Source organism: Cornus florida, unplaced genomic scaffold (assembly GCF_030987335.1).
Source record: "Cornus florida cultivar Cherokee Brave unplaced genomic scaffold, ASM3098733v1 CherokeeBrave_3.0.0_Hap2_Chr01, whole genome shotgun sequence".
NCBI lineage: Eukaryota > Viridiplantae > Streptophyta > Magnoliopsida > Cornales > Cornaceae > Cornus > Cornus florida.
The window spans coordinates 102696469-102719285 of NW_026775571.1; the positions used below are offsets into that span (position 1 = coordinate 102696469).

General features: G+C 36.3%; 3 protein-coding genes across 3 annotated transcripts; 2 read left to right on the top strand and 1 right to left on the bottom strand.

Annotated features, from left to right (window-relative positions):
- Positions 1–7030: 7030 nt before the first annotated feature.
- LOC132310213 (probable alpha,alpha-trehalose-phosphate synthase [UDP-forming] 7) lies at positions 7031–11316 on the top strand. Its single transcript, XM_059808417.1, has 2 exons — positions 7031–7510; positions 7823–11316. Exon 2 carries the CDS (start codon positions 7919–7921, stop codon positions 8516–8518), a length of 600 nt encoding a protein of 199 aa, XP_059664400.1. The 5' UTR covers positions 7031–7510; positions 7823–7918; the 3' UTR covers positions 8519–11316.
- Positions 11317–11500: 184 nt separating this feature from the next.
- On the top strand, positions 11501–17270 carry LOC132310190 (probable alpha,alpha-trehalose-phosphate synthase [UDP-forming] 7). Its single transcript, XM_059808401.1, has 4 exons — positions 11501–11807; positions 12120–14197; positions 14275–14548; positions 16305–17270. The coding sequence occupies exons 2-4, from the start codon at positions 12216–12218 to the stop codon at positions 16614–16616; spliced, it is 2568 nt and encodes an 855-aa protein (XP_059664384.1). The 5' UTR covers positions 11501–11807; positions 12120–12215; the 3' UTR covers positions 16617–17270.
- A 2814-nt stretch (positions 17271–20084) lies between these two features.
- Positions 20085–22066, bottom strand: LOC132310201 (protein GRAVITROPIC IN THE LIGHT 1-like). Its single transcript, XM_059808410.1, has one exon. The coding sequence runs from the start codon at positions 21754–21756 to the stop codon at positions 20359–20361; it is 1398 nt and encodes a 465-aa protein (XP_059664393.1). The 5' UTR covers positions 21757–22066; the 3' UTR covers positions 20085–20358.
- Between the last annotated feature and the right edge of the window lie 751 nt (positions 22067–22817).

Genomic DNA, 22817 nt, shown 5'->3' on the forward strand with positions numbered 1-22817 from the left:
TGTATACGACGACTCTCGCAATATATCTCAACCTAACGCGGATCCAGTTCAAGTCTTAATTAATTATGAGTCCATCCATAATTACCGATTATGAATAATTTATGATTACTATTTATATTCATGAATTGATCGCCATCACATACATGTATAAATATCTCTTGTAATCAAGTGGACACTATTAATTCTATAATGAATCGAAACATAATACATTGAATTTACCAATTGTATAAAGCATAAATATTTAGAAACATCAGGAACATATGTCACTATAATCCAGATAAGAATTTGTTATGTCAGAGCATATAAATCCCAACATTTGTAATATAAATTACATAAAGCTATAGGTCTATAATTCTCCATCTTGTCCCCATGATTATTCTTTGGAATAAGAGTTAAAAATGTAGAGTTGATCCCCATAGGCAAAACAGCCCCATTGAAAAAATACACAACAACAGCTATGAGATCTTTACCTACAATACTCCAATATTTTTGGAAAAATATGGCAAGAATCCTATACAGACCTGGAGCTTTGTTAGGACTAAACCCCATAACCACCCTTCTAATTTCCTCTACTGAACCCTCCATGTCCAACCCATGTTTGTCCTCATCTAATAAGAGTCTTCTAGGATGAAAAATCTTTGTCTCCACACCAGGAATAGCAGCATACAAATTAATAATTAACAAACCAATCTTTAATAGTTGTAGGATTTGATGAAGTCTCACCCTTATTATTTTGTAAACAATTAATAGAATTATAGCATCTTCGCTGCTTAACCATATTATGAATAAATGAAGTACACTTATCACCTTCTTTAAGCCATTTCACCCTTGACTTTTGACTCCACAAAATTTCTTCTAATTCCAAATTAGATTGTAATTGAAGAGTAGCTTCTCTCTGCTTTGAAATCAAACTCTGATTTAGGAGGTCCTTCAACAAATCCATCTGAATAAAATGCAGCCCTTCAGAAGAAGAAATAATCTGTTCAGAAATCTTGCCTTTCTGTTTATTCCAAGCTTTAACTGCAGTTTTGACAATTCTCAACTTTTACTGCAACTGATGTGTAGGGTTTCCTCCAACTAACTCTGCCCAAGACTTTACAATAATTTCTTCAACCTCCTGCTGAAGACACCATATTTTTAAGAACTTAAAAGGTTTAGGCCCTGAGGCACAGTCCAGATGCCTATTCACAGCCATCCTATAATGATCTGATAAAGAAACAGGTATGTAGTGGACTCTAGAATCAGTAAACCTGTTAAGCCATGGCTCATTAACAAGAACTCTATCTAATTTCACATTAATCTTCCTTGTGCTATCTTGTTTATTACACCAAGACCACCCCCCATTATTAACAGGTAACTCATCCATTTTAAGGTCTTTAATGACTTGGTTGAATTCATCCAGAAGGGATTAAGGAACTCTCAACCCCCCTAGTTTTTCTTTGTGATGTCTAGAAATATTCCAATCACCAATGGCCATCTAGGGCTCCTTAATCACAGAAGCCTGGTCTTTCAAATTCAGCCACAATTTCCTCCTTTCCTGCACAGAATTTGCTGCATATATAGCTAAAACATACACTATTAAACCTGTAAAAACATGTTTCACCTTCAACAATAACACTTGAACATCCTCAAAAACAGCCTGAACTTCAAAAACACCAGGATCCTAAGCCACCCAAACCTTCCCCAGTGGATGAGAAGCATAATTAGTTAGCCAGTGCCACCTACCACTAATTTTTCTCTGTATCTTAACTGTTTTTCCCTGCCTGACCCTAATCTCCACCAAAACAACAAAAGCAATTTTATTCTCCCCAATCCAGGATTTAACCATTTTCTGCATGCTAGGTCTGTTTAGACGTCTAACATTCCAAGCTCCAAGTATTAAGAAGGTGAAATTTGTGGTGTTCCACCACCATTGTGTTTACCTCTAGTGACCCTATTAGATGGAGGGACATGTATTTAGACAATTACGTGAATTGAGCTTGTTTCAAAATTGAATATTACAGTCTATATACAATTTTCTTACAACATAATTCAATAAATTTTGATTTTTACTTAATTTTATTGGATTTTTAAGACTATTAAATACAAGTGACCTATTAAGTCATGCCATATATAATGGGTATATCAGACCTTCCCCCCTCCCCCCTTTCTGTGATACCCCTCGATTCTAGAGTCACGGGTGATCAAGTCCGAGCACAGACCCGAGGGATACCAAACAATCAATATGTAAACAAGCACGAATAAAACTGAATTAAGAATAAATTAATAATACGCTGAAAGAAAACTAAAATAAGAATCCTCAAACTAGAAATAATAAATTAATATAATTTAAAACCGTACAACTCGGGAATCCACCTAGTGGACCCCTAATCCCAAATCCTTGAATAAATTTACAGTATTAAAATCCAAAACCAAAATAGAAAAGAAATCCTATTTAACCGGGAGAGTGAGTATCTATATCTGCATCAACACGATCAAACTCTAAACTTGGTACTGGCGAATACCTGAAAAAATAGAAGTGGGTCAGGCCCACATGCAAGTTCCAATCTACTACAATCCGTACATAAACCCGATACACAGATACATCCTTGATAGCTCGGTAATATCTACAATAGTCCATATATATATATACATACTATAGGATGCTCACTAGCCTATAACATAGTTCAGCCTGAGTAGAAGGTGACATATAAAACACGTTTTTCAGTGGCCAACTACCTAGACCTACCAGGGAATATTAGCTATATCTAGCTACTCAACCTTTGCAATATGCGCACCCTAACCGTGATCAGGAGACTCAAGCTCGTATCACGGTACCATAAATATATATATAAATTCCTTCCTAATGCAGAAAGATAAAACAAACATCCGTTATGTCGTTCAACTGTTTTAGTTGACAGGACATGCATCCATGTAGGATTTAACTGTTTTGGTAATTACCATTCCGTATGTATGAAGGGGTAGGACTTAGCTTTTTGATCTAATCCATCCCTGATATGTCACCGTCCCATACCGGTACATATAATGCAAATGATCCACCAGTGATGCACATTCATTAGAACATCAAGTATATCCATGAACCAGCATAATAGAAAACAGGTATTATTAAGATCCTATTATGCATCCAGTATATGATTATAATCATAAAACTCCTGTTAAATTGTTATAGTACTGTTAAACAATTTAAACTATCCACATCCATCCAATTGACAAAACAGAAACTAAATCAGTTCATCAATTAACAACCATAGTAGGGTATAATGATTATCAGACTTATGAACTGAGCACAAAATACCATTTAACCCAAACCATACCCTTATACTAGTTCATAAAAATCATTAAAACAAAGACTAGTAATGCAAACCTCCTTAACCCCCCTGATGGCATAAAAATTTATGTTTGCATCATATGACGTCCTTTTAATCCTCCAACTTAAAACCTGTGCTTGATATAGTATAACACAGAGAAGTCAAACTGTACCTCATATAAGTCCCCAATGGTACAATATACTAGCCCATTTAACTGGTGAAAACAACCCAGTAGTTAGAACTTCCTCCACTCCTTACAGCATACAACTATATATATATAAAATTACATGTCAACCACAACCACAACCCAACCAACCCTCTTGAGACTCATATATATCCTAGATATCATTGCTATAAAATCCCAACAATATCCGTTATATCAGTTCATTGAATTTGCGTAAACAACTAGCCTTTCCGTCTCCTTTCCTTTCTTCCGGACAGCATACACATTAATAATGTTTATGTTCATGATGCCCCTTAGAATTAAACCCTAGCATAAACCAACTGTTTAAAGGTTCCAATAGGTAAATTTTTAAGTATTTAGAACCCCCTTTATTTTCCAGAAACTCTGTTTAAGGCCCCAAGGTCAAAATAAATACCGAAAATACCCCCGAAGGGGTATCTGTTCAAGGGAGCCGGCTCCCCCCCATGGGAGCCGGCTCTTTATCTTCCAGAGCCGGCTCTCCCTCATGGAGAGCCGGCTCTACTTTAACGGGAGCCGGCTCCCTCACTTAGGGAGCCGGCTCTTTCCCCCTGAGAGCCGTCTCTGCTCCATGCGTCTTCTCTGCTTCGTCCGGTTGCCTTTTGCGCTTCCGGCGAAGCTTCCAGTCCCTGTCCCAACACTTTTAACATCCTTAGGGTCTAATTTAAATCTAGACATTCCTAGAAACCCCTCACATTCCATTAGGAATTAAATTACAGAAGTTCAATACATAACCAAAACAGTTTATGCGTGAACCGATTTCAGTTATTTAAAACCGACAAAATTCCAAGTCTCTATCCGAATTGTTTTTAAACTTCTTAGGGTCTACTTTAAATCCAAACAGTCCTAGAAACTCTTTAAAACCCTTATGAATTGATTATCAAAAACTTAACACACTCGGAACAGTTTTAAGACCAAACCAGTTACAGTTTAAACAAAGGCAAACAACGGATTACAGTTTGATTTAATTATGCATAACACATCCATTTTTAATATTTAATTAACGTCCTGGAGTCTATTTAGAATGCACAGAACACAAATTTACAGGAAAGAGATAGACTGAACCTTGCCTTGAGATTTCGGTGTGAAACCTTAAGCGTCGTCTCTAAGTTTAAGTTTCAGGACTCTCCAAGTCTGTTTCCCCTCTGCTCTGCTCACAGTTCCATCCAGAAGCAACCCCTCTGTTCTTCCTCCAATCTTCCTTCTTTAGCCTCACAGAAAATCACCCGAGACCCTCTTTGTTTATCTCAAGACCAGTCTAGAGCCTCTGTTTTCCTTCTCACAAATATTACGTGAGTATGATTATTCCCAACCCTAGCAGACTTAAAAGAAAATATATATAGATGTCCCAAACCCTAATCTACGTAACTCTATATCTACCGGGTTTAATTTAAAACCTAATATAAGTCTGCATCCATACTATATAAAAATAAAACCCTAATCCAATATCATATACAAGACTAAATAAAACAATTAATTTAGACAACTAAACAATTAAAATTAAACAATTACTTTAAAATAAATACACAATTAAAATTAAACAATTACTTTAAAACAAATAAACAAGTAATTTGGAATCAAGAACAAATAGACAATTAATTTAAAATAAAGAAACAATTAAACAATTACACAAATGAGCACATAAATCACATAATGAAATAAAAATGTAATAAAATCAAATTTAAATTCCCATTGTATCCTTTTGAAAACTAGGGATATTACACCCCCCGACCACCCACCCACACACACAATCTAATTTGTTATTAAAAATTTATAGAAATAGGAAATAAAAATAAATTAAATTAGAAAAATATATAATATAATGAGATGCATAACATTTTATTTAAAACTAAATTATGATTTTTATTTTTAAATCGAGGATACGTACTTACCTCTTGAAATAGGAGTCCAAAAATATATATATATATATATATATATATATATATATATATATGAAAAGTAACTAGATTTGACAGCCTGGAACAATAGCTAATTACTGTTTTTATAATAAATAAATAAAACATGTTTCACTAGGATCTAACAAAAAAAAATAAAAAACATGTTTTACTAAGATCTGACTAAAATAGAAATGCAAGAAAGAATTAAATAAATTTGAAGTTCATCCATTACTTCAAAATTTAGAATTTCAACATTTAATTTTTGAGGTTGGATATCAAGTTTTTGATGCCATATTTGGCATTTGTAAGCAAGAAGAAAAATAAAAATAAAAATAAATAACTAGTAGGTCTAATCAGCGTTTTGGAGTGAAAAAAAAAAAAAAATCGACAAATTTCTATTTATATATTTTTCGTTATAGCACATGTACTGGCCCCATAACACGAGCACTATTTAAGTCAGAAGCGCGATTTTAAAGCGAGATCTCAAAATTCCTATTTTTTTTTTTCCGGCAATTAACCATTTAAAATTATTGTTGAAGTATTTTTAGCAAAAACACATTTGTGGTGTAATAGTTAGGATGCTTGTCTCTTGAAAATAAGAGCATATTTGATTCTTACTAAAACTATTTTTTTCATTTTACCAAGGGTAAAGTGCAAAAAAATAAATAAATAAATTGTTATGTGCAAATGTTATTGATGATCAAAAAACCTCCTACAATTTTTAAATTTAGCAAAAAAAAGACCTTTTGTCCATTTGAAGATTCAATATATTTAAAATGTACTTAAAACAAAATAATAATAAAACATTTATTAAGAAGGGTATTTTGGAGTTTTAATAATTTTTCGGTCAAAATTAAGGTGAAGAAACAATTTGCACATATTTTAAGTGTTGTGATTTATATGCGCATAGTAAATAGAAATTTGGCGTGCATATCGATCACTATTCACACACAATTTATATGCAAGTTAAGGTAACAGTTGCTAATTCTACAACCCTTCGAGGTCAAGCTTCATGTTACTTGTCTGCCCATTTAAATATGAAAACTTTAAGGGGGTCATTGTCATTTTAGGAAACTAGTAGCATGTATCTCAAAATTGTCTACATAGCTGTAACCAGTCAATATTTAGGTAAAGCGAACCAGTCAAAAAAAACACACACACCACCTCATCGTTTGAATTTTTTGGTCACAAAATTAAATATTTAACCCCCAGTCTTTTGTTTTTTCCCAAACCTACCTTGCCTGCAAATGCAATCCATTTAATAAAATCACAAGGACGAAAGTGACATTTTCTCGTAAGCTAGTTGTTCCAACCAGATTGTATTTATATATACGCACCACCACCAACCAGACATTTAACTAAACAAAATCAACAAACACGCAGGCCGCCAGGCACGTGTCGCCACGTGGTCAATGGCACGTAACGGATGACGTCACCGAAAGCCAGGTCACGCCCATTTTCTGTCTTACCACCCTATCCGCTAGAATTGCCCCCTCGCCTCGCCACGTGGCGACACTACTGTAGCGTAGACCTGTTCCACTTCGCTACGTCGGGGATCACAGTAACGACCAGTCGCTTTCGACCCATTTGCTCCCACGTGGCCTTTTGGTCTGACGTGGCACCACGTTTCTTGAAACCTACTTGAGAGGTTAGTGATGTGTCAATTTGTACGGGAATTGGATAAGCTAATCCTTTTAATGTTGGGTGGGGCCATGCTGGTCCCATTTAGGGGGGTCTAACAATGGTACTGTAGTACCAGATAGACAGTAACCGGGTGACACGTGGAATTGTTTATTAATTGACACGTAACGTGACGTTGAAATTAGCGCGTGATTGAAAACAACTCAGCGCCAGCTGGCACCACTTGGTGTCTGCTGGCCGACCTTATCCCATTCTCTTTTTTTATTACCTTTTTTTTTCCCCTTAATTTCTAATTTTTGTATTTTTTTCAAAAGCAAGAACCATTGTAGAGAGAGAGAGAGAGAGACAAGAGAGTTGAAGGTGAGTTGGAGATACGGGGGGAGAGACCAAACCCTAGATTTCTTCAGACTGAGTACAGAAATCCCAGAAAAAGCTACCAATTTGAATAATTTCACACGGAGGTTAGTTTCAAGTTTCCATTTTTATTGTTCTTCATTTTTGTTCTTGCAGATGATGATATAAAGTATATACTTATATAATCATTATAATTACATTTTCTAGCTTGATGTTAAATATGGTATGAGATTAGAAACATATGGTTTATTGTGTATATAGACTGTATTGATAAATCTTATGCTGAAAAAATGGATCTTTATATTTTACTACATTTAAGATATGCGCTTCTGTTTGATTACATGGATCTATTCATTTTCTGTAACCTTAAGATATGATTCAATGTGATGATTTTACTTTTTGGATAATACCCATTTCAGATCGTGCATAATAGTACTTGTTTCACGCGAAAAGTAGTCTTGGGTTTGGTTTACTTTTTGAATTGAAGATCTTGTGAAAAAAATAAAGGGTTAAAGATGATGTCTAGATCGTATACCAATCTGTTAGATCTAGCGTCTGGGAATTTCCCGGTGATGGGGCGGGAAAGGAAGCGTCTTCCTCGGGTAATGACGGTCCCGGGGATTATATCAGAGCTTGATGATGATCAGGCTAATAGTGTGACTTCAGATGTACCATCGTCTGTTGTTGGAGAGCGAATAATTGTTGTGGCAAATCAGCTTCCGGTGAAAGCGAAGCGTAGACCGGACAATAAAGGCTGGAGTTTTAGTTGGGATGAAGATTCGTTGTTATTGCATATTAAGGATGGTTTGCCGGAGGAAATGGATGTTATTTATGTTGGGTCTTTAAGAGTTGAGGTTGATTCGAGTGAAAGCGATGATGTGTCACAGCTGTTGTTGGATAGATTTAACTGTGTCCCGGCTTTTCTGCCTCACTTAGGGAGCCGGCTCTCTCCCCCTGAGAGCCGTCTCTGCTCCATGCGTCTTCTCTGCTTCGTCCGGTTGCCTTTTGCGCTTCCGGCGAAGCTTCCAGTCCCTGTCCCAACACTTTTAACATCCTTAGGGTCTAATTTAAATCTAGACATTCCTAGAAACCCCTCACATTCCATTAGGAATTAAATTACAGAAGTTCAATACATAACCAAAACAGTTTATGCGTGAACCGATTTCAGTTATTTAAAACCGGCAAAATTCCAAGTCTCTATCCGAATTGTTTTTAAACTTCTTAGGGTCTACTTTAAATCCAAACAGTCCTAGAAACTCTTTAAAACCCTTATGAATTGATTATCAAAAACTTAACACACTCGGAACAGTTTTAAGACCAAACCAGTTACAGTTTAAACAAAGGCAAACAACGGATTACAGTTTGATTTAATTATGCATAACACATCCATTTTTAATATTTAATTAACGTCCTGGAGTCTATTTGGAATGCACAGAACACAAATTTACAAGAAAGAGATAGACTGAACCTTGCCTTGAGATTTCGGTGTGAAACCTTAAGCGTCGTCTCTAAGTTTAAGTTTCAGGACTCTCCGAGTCTGTTTCCCCTCTGCTCTGCTCACAGTTCCATCCAGAAGTAACCCCTCTGTTCTTCCTCCAGTCTTCCTCCTTTAGCCTCACAGAAAATCACCCGAGACCCTCTCTGTTTATCTCAAGACCAGTCTAGAGCCTCTGTTTTCCTTCTCACAAATATTACGTGAGTAGGATTATTCCCAACCCTAGCAGACTTAAAAGAAAATATATATAGACGTCCCAAACCCTAATCTACGGAACTCTATATCTACCGGGTTTAATTTAAAACCTAATATAAGTCTGCATCCATACTATATAAAAATAAAACCCTAATCCTATATCATATACAAGACCAAATAAAACAATTAATTTAGACAACTAAACAATTAAAATTAAACAATTACTTTAAAATAAATACACAATTAAAATTAAACAATTACTTTAAAACAAATAAACAAGTAATTTGGAATCAAGAACAAATAGACAATTAATTTAAAATAAAGAAACAATTAAACAATTACACAAATGAGCACATAAATCACATAATGAAATAAAAATGCAATAAAATTAAATTTAAATTCCCATTGTATCCTTTTGAAAACTAGGGATATTACACCCCCCGACCACCCACCCACACACACAATCTAATTTGTTATTAAAAATTTATAGAAATAGGAAATAAAAATAAATTAAATTAGAAAAATATATAATATAATGAGATGCATAACATTTTATTTAAAACTAAATTATGATTTTTATTCTTAAATCGAGGATACGTACTTACCTCTTGAAATAGGAGTCTAAATATATATATATATATATATATATATATATATATATATATGAAAAGTAACTAGATTTGACAGCCTGGAACAATAGCTAATTACGGTTTTTATAATAAATAAATAAAACATGTTTCACTACGATCTAACAAAAAAAAATAAAAAACATGTTTTACTAAGATCTAACTAAAATAGAAATGCAAGAAAGAATTAAATAAATTTGAAGTTCATCCATTACTTCGAAATTTAGAATTTCAACATTTAATTTTTGAGGTTGGATATCAAGTTTTTGATGCCATATTTGGCGTTTGTAAGCAAGAAGAAAAATAAAAATAAAAATAAATAACTAGTAGGTCTAATCAGCGTTTTGGAGTGAAAAAAAAAAAAAATCGGCAAATTTCTATTTATATATTTTTCGTTATAGCACATGTATTGGCCCCATAACACGAGCACTATTTAAGTCAGAAGTGCGATTTTAAAGCGAGATCTCAAAATTCCTATTTTTTTTTTTTTTCCCGGCAATTAACCATTTAAAATTATTGTTGAAGTATTTTTAGCAAAAACACATTTGTGGTGTAATAGTTAGGATGCTTGTCTCTTGAAAATAAGAGCATATTTGATTCTTACTAAAACTATTTTTTTCATTTTACCAAGGGTAAAGTGCAAATAAATAAATAAATAAATTGTTATGTGCAAATGTTATTGATGATCAAAAAACCTCCTACAATTTTTAAATTTAGCAAAAAAAAGACCTTTTGTCCATTTGAAGATTCAATATATTTAAAATGTACTTAAAACAAAATAATTATAAAACATTTATTAAGAAGGGTATTTTGGAGTTTTAATAATTTTTCGGTCAAAATTGAGGTGAAGAAACAATTTGCACATATTTTAAGTGTTGTGATTTATATGCGCATGGTAAATAGAAATTTGGCGTGCATATCGATCACTATTCACACACAATTTATATGCAAGTTAAGGTAATAGTTGCTAATTCTACAACCCTTCGAGGTCAAGCTTCATATTACTTGTCTGCCCATTTAAATATGAAAACTTTAAGGGGGTCATTGTCATTTTAGGAAACTAGTAGCATGTTTCTCAAAATTGTCTACATAGCTGTAACCAGTCAATATTTAGGTAAAGCGAACCAGTCAAAAAAAACACACACACCACCTCATGGTTTGAATTTTTTGGTCACAAAATTAAATATTTAACCCCCAGTCTTTTGTTTTTTCCCAAACCTACCTTGCCTGCAAATCCAATCCATTTAATAAAATCACAAGGACGAAAGTGACATTTTCTCGTAAGCTAGTTGTTCCAACCAGATTGTATTTATATATGCGCACCACCACCAACCAGACATTTAACTAAACAAAATCAACAAACACGCAGGCCGCCAGGCACGTGCCGCCACGTGGTCAATGGCACGTAACGGGTGACGTCACCGAAAGCCAGGTCACGCCCATTTTCTGTCTTACCACCCTATCCGCTAGAATTGCCCCCTCGCCTCGCCACGTGGCGACACTACTGTAGCGTAGACCTGTTCCACTTCGCTACGTCGGGGATCACAGTAATGACCAGTCGCTTTCGACCCATTTGCTCCCACGTGGCCTATTGGTCTGACGTGGCACCACGTTTCTTGAAACCTACTTGAGAGGTTAGTGATGTGTCAATTTGTACGGGAATTGGATAAGCTAATCCTTTTAATGTTGGGTGGGGCCATGCTGGTCCCATTTAGGGGGGTCTAACAATGGTACTGTAGTACCAGATAGACAGTAACCGGGTGACACGTGGAATTGTTTATTAATTGACACGTAACGTGACGTTGAAATTAGCGCGTGATTGAAAACAACTCAGCGCCAGCTGGCACCACTTGGTGTCTGCTGGCCGACCTTATCCCATTCTCTTTTTTTATTACCTTTTTTTTTCCCCTTAATTTCTAATTTTTGTATTTTTTTCAAAAGCAAGAACCATTGTAGAGAGAGAGAGAGAGAGACAAGAGAGTTGAAGGTGAGTTGGAGATACGGGGGGAGAGACCAAACCCTAGATTTCTTCAGACTGAATACAGAAATCCCAGAAAAAGCTACCAATTTGAATAATTTCACACGGAGGTTAGTTTCAAGTTTCCATTTTTATTGTTCTTCATTTTTGTTCTTGCAGATGATGATATAAAGTATATACTTATATAATCATTATAATTACATTTTCTAGCTTGATGTTAAATATGGTATGAGATTAGAAACATATGGTTTATTGTGTATATAGACTGTATTGATAAATCTTATGCTGAAAAAATGGATCTTTATATTTTACTACATTTAAGATATGCGCTTCTGTTTGATTACATAGATCTATTCATTTTCTGTAACCTTAAGATATGATTCAATGTGATGATTTTACTTTTTGGATAATACCCATTTCAGATCGTGCATAATAGTACTTGTTTCACGCGAAAAGTAGTCTTGGGTTTGGTTTACTTTGTGAATTGAAGATCTTGTGAAAAAAATAAAGTGTTAAAGATGATGTCTAGATCGTATACCAATCTGTTAGATCTAGCGTCTGGGAATTTCCCGGTGATGGGGCGGGAAAGGAAGCGTCTTCCTCGGGTAATGACGGTCCCGGGGATTATATCAGAGCTTGATGATGATCAGGCTAATAGTGTGACTTCAGATGTACCATCGTCTGTTGTTGGAGAGCGAATAATTGTTGTGGCAAATCAGCTTCCGGTGAAAGCGAAGCGTAGACCGGACAATAAAGGCTGGAGTTTTAGTTGGGATGAAGATTCGTTGTTATTGCATATTAAGGATGGTTTGCCAGAGGAAATGGATGTTATTTATGTTGGGTCTTTAAGAGTTGAGGTTGATTCGAGTGAAAGAGATGATGTGTCACAGCTGTTGTTGGATAGATTTAACTGTGTCCCGGCTTTTCTGCCTCCTGACATTTTGCAAAAGTATTATCATGGGTTCTGTAAGCAGCATTTATGGCCTCTTTTCCACTACATGCTTCCCTTCTCTGCAAGTCATGGGGGCCGGTTTGATAGGTCTTTGTGGGAGGCTTATGTGGCTGCAAATAAGATTTTCTCGCAGAAGGTGATTGAGGTGATAAATCCGGAGGACGACTACGTTTGGATTCATGATTATCATTTAATGGTTCTGCCCACCTTCCTGAGAAGACGTTTTAACCGATTGCGAATGGGGTTCTTTCTCCACAGTCCATTTCCTTCGTCGGAGATATATCGGACTCTACCTGTTAGAGAGGAGATTCTAAAGGCGCTACTGAATTCGGACCTTATTGGCTTCCACACTTTTGACTATGCTCGGCATTTCCTTTCTTGTTGTAGTCGGATGCTCGGTTTGGAATATCAGTCAAAGAGGGGTTATATTGGGTTGGAATACTATGGAAGGACTGTTGGGATAAAGATCATGCCAGTTGGGATTCACATGGGGCAGATTGAGTCTGTCTTGAAACTTGCAGATAAGGACTGGAGGGTGGGAGAGCTCAAGCAGCAGTTTGAAGGAAAAACTGTGTTGCTTGGGGTTGATGATATGGACATCTTTAAAGGTGTCAATTTGAAACTTTTGGCAATGGAACAGATGCTCAAGCAGCACCCGAAGTGGCAAGGAAGGGCGGTATTGGTACAGATTGCAAATCCTGCCCGGGCGAGGGGAAGAGATCTTGAGGAGATAGAGGCTGAAATACATGAAAGCTGTACGAGAATTAATGAAACTTTTGGACAGCCCGGTTATGAACCGGTTGTTTTCATTGATAGGCCTGTTTCTCTGAGTGAACGAGCTGCATATTACACTGTTGCTGAATGTGTCATTGTCACGGCCGTAAGGGATGGAATGAATCTTACTCCGTATGAGTACATTGTGTGCAGGCAGGGAATATCTGGATCTGATTCTGTTTCTGAATCAGACGGTCCCAAAAAGAGCATGCTAGTAGTATCTGAGTTTATTGGATGCTCTCCTTCACTGAGTGGTGCCATAAGGGTCAACCCATGGAATGTCGAAGCAACTGCTGAAGCAATGAATGAGGCAATTTCGATGCATGATGCTGAGAAACAGTTGCGTCACGAGAAACATTACAGGTATGTTAGCACACATGATGTAGCATACTGGTCGCGGAGCTTTTTCCAGGACATGGAGAGAACCTGCAAAGACCATTTCAGACTGCGTTGTTGGGGTATTGGTTTCAGCTTTGGTTTTAGAGTTGTAGCACTTGATCCTAATTTCAGAAAGTTGTCCACCGATGTGATTGCCTCTGCTTATTCCAGAGCAAAAAATAGGGCCATATTGTTGGATTATGATGGCACTGTGATGCCTCAAACATCCATCAACAAGACCCCCAGTCAGGAAGTGATCTCAATGATAAACACGCTCAGCAATGATGTTAAAAATACAGTTTTTGTCGTCAGTGGACGAGGAAGGGATAGCTTAGGCAAGTGGTTTTCACCATGCAAGAAACTTGGAATTGCGGCTGAGCATGGATTTTTCATGAGGTATGCTAACATTTTTTTTAAGTTGTCCTTGTTTGTTGTATGCATAGTTGCTATATTTTAATTGCATTATATCACAGGTGGTCTGTGGATAAAGAATGGGAAATCTGCGGTCAGAGTTATGATTTTGGGTGGATACAGATGGCTGAACCTGTAATGAAATTATATACAGAAGCTACTGATGGTTCTTACATTGAAACAAAGGAGAGCGCATTGGTTTGGCACCATCGGGATGCAGATCCAGGTTTTGGATCAAGCCAGGCCAAGGAGATGTTAGACCATCTTGAAAGTGTGCTCGCAAATGAACCTGTTGCTGTGAAAAGTGGTCAGTTCATTGTCGAAGTGAAACCACAGGTATATAATCTGTCAATTCTATCGTTCTTTTCCAGATTTTCTGCATGTATGAGATTTCCTGTTAATGTATCAAATCACTTGATCTTGTTGTTCCAGATATGAAATTAGATAGAAACATTTTGGGAACTATGCAACTAGTTTCACAGGTTTCTTCCCCTTTACTGGAGCCTGGAATGTGAATAAAACATTTAGAAGCTTACATCATGAATGGCCCAACCCAAACCTGAAACCCTATCATTTTACTTCTAGGCACAGGATACATCACAATCTGGAGATCTGTTTATGTATCCTGCACCCATGATTACAAATAACACCACTGGGAAGATTTCGACCAGTGTTTTAGCATATCTAATCCACCTAAGTAACACCACAGTGCCATAGAAATAGCGTTATATTCTTTTTGAATATTGATAGATTCAAGGGTCATTGGTATACTAATATATGTCTGATAGTGGGAAGAATGGTAGAACTGAAATTTTCAACATTGGTACAAAAAATTTATTAGTTTTTTAAGAAGGTAATATGAGGTGCTGGGTAAGGGAGATCAACTAAAAAAATTGAGACATGTCAAATGAGCTAGAAGAAGAACAAATACTGATAAAAAGATCTGGAGGATGGACCACTGTGATTCACTTTTTCAAAACGATCTACAAAAAAAGATGATAGGAAACTTACTTAGTCCACCTGCACTGGCACGACAAAAAAGAAGAATAATCTAATTAATGATTGGACAGTTTTGATCACCAAAATTCTGGATTATAAACGATGAAAATAAATTATATGAAACATAATAAGAATAATATGTACTCAACTATCCCTAATCAGTTCAGTTAATTTGGAATCATGACATATCGACAAATTAGTGGTGTTGTTTAGCTGGCATCCTTTTGTGGGATACTCGACTTACTACTTGGTATAGCCTTTTTTTTTTTTTTTCGAACTTTGATTTCATAATTAAGCTATATATTAATAAAAATCGAATTACAGAAACAAGGAGAGACATACCTCTTGAAAACAAAATAAACAAGGATAGTTACCAAGCCAATATTCCAATCATCATTCACTCTACAGCCAACACAGAGGCTTCTAAGTCCACCCCAGAACTCATTTTAGTCTAATTGTGTTCCAGAATATTGGGAATAATAGAAGCTTCATTCAAATAGCTGTTAGCAAATCTTCTATTGTTTCTTTCCGGTCATAATAGCAGCCATAGTGAGTTTATGGAGCTTCCCCTTCCAGCCTTTACCTTTTAAGTTCGTAGCTATCCTACCCATTAACACTGCCCAGGTTTCAGTTCTTGGGCCATTGAATGCCACTATTAGAGGAAATAGCAGCCCAGATTGTGTAGGAGAATTTGCATTGGAAAAACATATGTTGGTGTTGCCTCCAATTCTTCTTATTCAATGAGTCTCTCTTTAGGAATGAATAATATGTAGTGTTATTTCCATAGAGATGATGTAAAACATGTATTTTCTTTTTATTAACTTGAATGAACTTGTCGTTCCATGTGGACTGGGTGGCCTAAGTCTTGTATTTTTGTTTCGTCCTAATCTTCCTAGTATGTGTGACATCTGGTATAACCACAGATTGATTGAAACAATTTATGCATAGTGATTAAAATTGTTGTCCCATCATTTGTTTTAGCATTATATGTTTGAATATATAAATTGGCTCCGGTTGTAATTTATCAATACAGTTGGCCGTGGTTACAGTTTTAACAATGTGTTTGAATCTATTACCTGGCTTATGGTTTTAGGGTGTTAGCAAAGGCCTAGTTGCAGAGAAAATCTTCACATCAATGGCAGAGAGTGGAAAGCAGGCTGATTTTGTACTGTGTATTGGTGATGATAGATCTGATGAAGACATGTTTGAGATCATCGGCAATGCAATGAACAACGGTGTCCTCTCCTCTAATACATCAGTTTATGCTTGCACTGTTGGACAGAAACCAAGTAAAGCCAAGTACTATCTGGATGACACCATGGAGGTCATGACCATGCTTGAAGCTCTTGCTGAAGCCTCGGATTCTCCACCTTCAACAGAAGTTGAAAGAGTGACCTCTCCTTGATATACTCCCTTGTGGCTGTTTTTTATTTGAGAAACTTCAGATCTCGTCCGTCGACTCAATCTGGAAGAACAACATGAAAGCCTGTAATGGAGGTAGTGATCAGATTCTCCTCTGTTTGGAAAGAAAATTAGGGAAGAGATCTTGTATAGCCTTCTGTTGACGGCCAGCCAGTTCAGAACATCAGAGCTCAGATATCCTGCGACTAAAATGGTGAAGGCTCGTAGTATGGAGGGTGAGACTTGACTTGTAAAATACCTCGAAGTTAGCTGCTCTGACATCTGAAAAATTGGCAGAAGTTAGCAGAATCAATTCATCGCGGAGTGGTGGGGGAAGAAAGCAATATCCAAGATGGTTGATTTTCATGGCCCTTTACAGTGCAATTTATGTAAAGGCCGCCAGACTGGCTTGTTATATGCACGCCACCATCTTGCGGAGACTACTATCTTCACTTGCATTCTTTGCCAGGTAAATAAACTTTACTAGCATGAAACAGAGATCTGGCAGTAACATAATCAAGTCTTAGCTGCTGATTGAGTCCTTTTTTTTTGTTTTTGGGAGTGAGCTTTATATTTGAATCATTCAGGCCCAATTCATTGGGTCATCAGAACAGTAAATTTTGCAGGAATTAAACTGTGAATTCTTTATTTGTCATCATCTCAATTTGATTCTTGAAATGTCGAGCCTTTTTTTTTTTTTACTTTAAGCAACAAATGGCATGGTTGAAAGAAACTCCCATGAAATAGCAAATCCAAACATCTTGAAGACAAATGGAAGTTTCTCATGCTGCATAATATCATTATTCCTTTCCCTAATGCTGTGGTTTCACTTTACATTTTTTTTTTTTTCTCTAGATCAGTAGCCTAACAAAGCTTGCAGTGTTTGATTTTACCAGCAATCTACCTATTAACTATTAAGCCCATCATAATTCAATCCCGACAGCAATAGCTTTAATAGCTCAGAATTTTTTTCAATAATTGTTCGGTGCATGTGGATGGAGGGACGGCATAAATTATCCATAATAAGACTTATGTCCTAATTACAAAAATTGACGAAGTTTCTAATGATTAAGGACTGTAGCCTAATAATAGAACTATTACCTCTGAAAGTAGGAGGTGAGAGTTGAATGAAATTCTCGTGAGAACAAATGAGTGTGTGTTTATATATGCGGGGTTCATGGTCAAATATTTTTTTGGCCACGAACCCATTTGTTAGGTAATGGACAGTAAACAATTAATGACCATTATGTTTCATACTCCATAATCATCACCACCCATAATTCACATGCAAGTTTCAAAGAGATTCTCTTGCCTTTTTGAAGCTAAATTTACAGGGTTATGACAGGAATATATTACAAGTTCATGGAATTTGATCAATTTGTTTATCATATTTTGTTTGTGACACAGGTTCCAACTGAAAAATCTTCCAATTTGTTGATTGCCCAGAAGCCATTTTGAATGCAAACTGGTATCATAAATGACATGAAAGTCCGATGTCAAACGGAACCAGAAAGTAATAGAAATGACCTTGTACTTTTAGCTTAATATAGTCACAAATTAGTGTGTGTGTGTGTCTACGAGAATATTGTTTTAAGAAAATACTCATAACATGTAATTCAACTAATCTGATTTTTGATGTGAATGGGAGTTGATGCTTCATATCAAAACAATCAGAGTTATCACAAACTCTGTATCATCCATCACTCTATCGTTCAGCTAATTGAATCACGGATATGGCATACCCAGTCAATGACCAAGAAGAACCAGTCAAGAAATGTTCCTAACAAAACGAAATGATAAACGCTAAAAAACAAATACTCTAAAAAAACAAAAAAAAACATATGACTAAAGTTTTTATTCACACACTAGCTGAAATGCTTCAGACATGATGTCCTCAAGCGCCCTAAAGCAGAAGCACCCGTGAACCATTATTGTAGCTCCTCAATAAGCCCTTCATTTCTGTAAGAAGATTCCTCATGTATAACATATACATATATACATATATATGCATATACAGAGTCACACACATATATATGTGACACCCTGATTCTCGACAGCCAGCTAGTTAACTAAGAAACGTTTAAGAATAACATTTGCACCCATAGCCTCTCTCTTACCAACTGTTCTTTGTCCATTAACCACAGAATACACAACTGTCACTATTTCAAATTCAGGTTCGTATGAGAATACAATCCCAAGAAAACAAAAACCAATGAATTTAATACAATACAAAAGTCAAGAACTGTACTCTTCAAAGATACCATCTTCTATAACGTTACCAACTCTACTTAATTATGTATTATATATATATATATATTTATATGCAAGTTGCAAACTTTGGTCTGTCACACTCTGTTCATATTAAGAAAGGAAAAGAGATTTGGACAACGCCAATACTATACGTATAATAAAGCTAAATTTTCTCATGACTTAGGGTCCCACCATTTTCTTTTCCTTTCTCTGTCCTATCTCTTCTACTTTGTATGGCTATATTCCAAAATCCAGTTCATATCCTCTCTCACCACTTTAACGTGTGGGTCCAAAGCCCACCTCTTTTTCTGCTAACTTCTGTACTCGGACTATTGTCAGACATGCATGATCAGACAGAGAAATACAATGATATAGTAATACAAATGCTAGTCACCCACGCTCCGGCTCACGCACCACCCTGGAGAAGGTAGTGGATAAGCACCGAACTCATTCAAATCATACATTGTGAGTGTGGACACCGAATTCATTCAAACTTTACGTTGTGCGTGAGTGAACACATATTATGCATGTACAATTCGAATAAACCAATGCACTTAATATCTAAGTCCCACCTCAAATGCTTCCTATCCAATAGATTTTGAGAATCACTCGATATAGCTGAAGTGTTACAGTGAGTAGTATTGGCTGGTCATGTATATATATATATATATATATTTTAGTTAATATTCACACACACTTTTTTCTTTTGAGATTTGAATTCTTGTTTTCTCTTTAAAAAATAAAAAACAGATACTGCTAGACTATTAACATTTTAATGGTCATGTATGTAATATACAATAAAGTGTAAGATTTTACGCAATCAATCAAAATTTTCACCATAAAATCATTTTCCATAGATTTTTGGGCCTTGTCCAGTGTTTTAAAAACATTAAACAATTATATGCGTTCGACACTTCCTTAATTATGCTGACCCATTTTTAAAAAAAAATTAGTGAGTACCAAAAGAAAAAAAAAAAAAAAAAAAAAAGTGCAAAAAAAACATCTATATGGACTATTGGGTGTGTTTACTTTAATTTCTAAAAAATAAAAATAAAATCTATTTTAATAACCCATTTATTTGTGAACTATGTGAATTCAAACGAGTGATAAAACTTGAAATGATTCCGAAAGATGTACATATTTGATTTCAACCCATAAAATTGAAGTGACACCCAACAATTCATATTCACAAAATTTTATGATATCTACTATTACTGTGGAATTTATAGAATTTTACTGAATGATGCTATTACGGATTATTATACAAACATAGATTTTATAGAGTCTCCTCCATCTGATCGAATCGCAACAGAAGTCATTGTTATCTCATATTTTGCAGAAGCGACTACTTATTTAAAACTGATCAAACGACTTTACATGTTGCCCATATCACAGCCGAAAGCACGGTCATCTCAAATCTTTATCGTACAACTGTGGACCCCGCCTGCTAGCTGTGCGCACTTGTCTCCTCGTGGACTTGCACTTAGACTTGTTTCTCAACTCGTCGCCGGAGATAGATACACCTGACTCTGTATCACCGTTTTCCCGATCTTAAACCCCGGAACCACCGTGAACGCAACCTGAACCTCGCCGTCTCCTCCGTCGTCCGCGGCGGTGCAGGGTTCCTCCTCCTCCGTCACGCTCTCCATGTACACCTCCGAAAACCTACTCCTATTCCTCACCTGAAAGATGCTCACCTCTGGATCGAACGAGAACGCCAAGCAATGCAAAAGCCAAACACGCCTCGACATTTCTGCGAAAGCAGTAAAGAACGCCGTTTCTGGATAATATCCTGATTCGATCGCCTTTCGCTGATTCAAATCCCCTGAAAGCGATGCTTCCATTTTCGGATGAATCAATTGAAGATACTTCGTTCTTGTGAACTTTCCAAACGTCGAATTCGGGTTGTATTTGAGGATTTGAATCGCACTCACAGACTTCAATTTCTTGAATCTGTCGATGAATTGAAAACGTCGATGATGATGGTGATGATGATCATCACCGTGGGGTGAAGAATGAGAAAAGCAAGGACGATTGAAACCGTCGAACATTTCTTTGCAAACAAATGATTCGAACGCGAAACCTCTATGGTTTGATTTGGGGAAAATTACTTCAGGTTCAATCGCACTCGCGGCTGAATCTATATCCCAATTCGAAGCCTCCATTTCACGAATCATCAACTTCACGAAGCTTCGTATAGATCTAATCGCGTAGTGAAGAACTATGATGAAATCTTTCGGATTCGAATCGAGTGGCTTTACATTGTCAAGAATCGAATTACAGAACGACGCACTGGAGTTCAATTTCTTCTCCATGGACTTGTTATTCGAAATAGTGTCCTTGAAGACCGTTTGAAGGGAAGAAATTTCCGATTCTTTGGATTCAATCTCGCTCTGCATTTTCTTCATCGTGATCTCATACATCTTCATCAGACTCTGTTGTTCTTGAATCTCGGCGAGCAAGATCGTGACATGAGGCGGGGAAGAATCGATCTGTTTCTTCAAGAAGCTGTGTTTGAGCTCTGAAAGTGCTTTCAATTCGAACACCACGGCCTCGTCTGCAGTCTGAATCCCTTCGCCATTGTAAGGGAACTGCGCCATTTGCAGGGCAGCGTAAGCGGCTTTGGCAGCGGAAATGCTTGCGAAGAGCTTCGCAATGAAAGCTTCCGTGGAAGCTCTGTTTCGGAGCTTTGCTTGGTCGCTGTCTTCGTCTTTGTTGAAACAACGAGAGTGGTGTTTTTGGTCGCGTTTGATGAGCTTGTCTTGTGGTGTGACGAGACAGAAGCCATTGTTGGAGAGGGATTTTGTAGCTGTTTTGAGGTGGATGACTTTCTGGAACGTTCTTGCTAATTTGCTGTTTTTTGTTGGAGCTGAAGTGGGTCTGATTGAATCCATATGGAGTTCGTTAGATCAGATGATGTGGGTGTTCTGAATCATGAAATGTGTGTGTGAATTCGAAGAAGATCAAGTACAAGGACTTGTGTGAATGTGTGTGTGAGAGAGAAGAGAGACTGTGGCTAATGGCTATGTATGAAAGTGCCGAGAAAAAGAGAGGTTATGAGTTAGAAAAGCAGAGACTTCTTTGACTCTGAGGTTTAAGCCGGTGATGGAGGTGGGTAAAGCAGGATTAAAAGCGCGGGAAAAAAAGATAAAGATCAACAGTCAGAGGTGCTATATATATACACACACTATATAGAGAGAGATACATAGTAAGGATATATATATATATATATATACACTAATATATAGACATACAAGTAAGTATATAGTGGAGGTCATATCTTTGAAATTGGAAACAATGCTAAGTTTGTACGAGCATACATTTATAGCTCTCGTATAGATGCAAATTAGAATTGCATGCGCAGTACATTATAAGATGTTATGTTAGGGAAATTGAATACCATCTTAGCTGGAAATTTAATGTCATTATATCATAATATAACACAATGATATCATAATGCTAACTCAACTCGTTACAGTTATATTCTTTTTATTTTAAAATAAAAATATTCTTTTTGAAGCAAAAATGATAAATAATAACTTTGAAAAGGTTAAACATCACATATATAAAAAATATAACACATGTAACATATAAATAAATACAAAAGTGTGTGTGTGTATATATATATGAAAAAAAGATGCTTTTTGAGCTTAAAAATCAAGCCTGACTAAATTTATTTAGTACCTTTAGTCTTTGACATAGATGTTACTAGGGACATGCTTTAATACGTCTACGTATTACAAGTCATTTGGTTATACTATTGAACTCATTTTCACTTTGAAAATAAAATTTTTTATGTATAAATATATAAAAGTAGAATTGGATTGTAGGCCAGGTGAGAAGGATGCATAGAGGAATGATGCTTGGTGGGCCCTGGTCTTTATGCAAAATTTTAAACGTAAAGCGATTGATGGCTACCAATCAATCGGGGTCCAGATTGTGTAACAGCCATTGG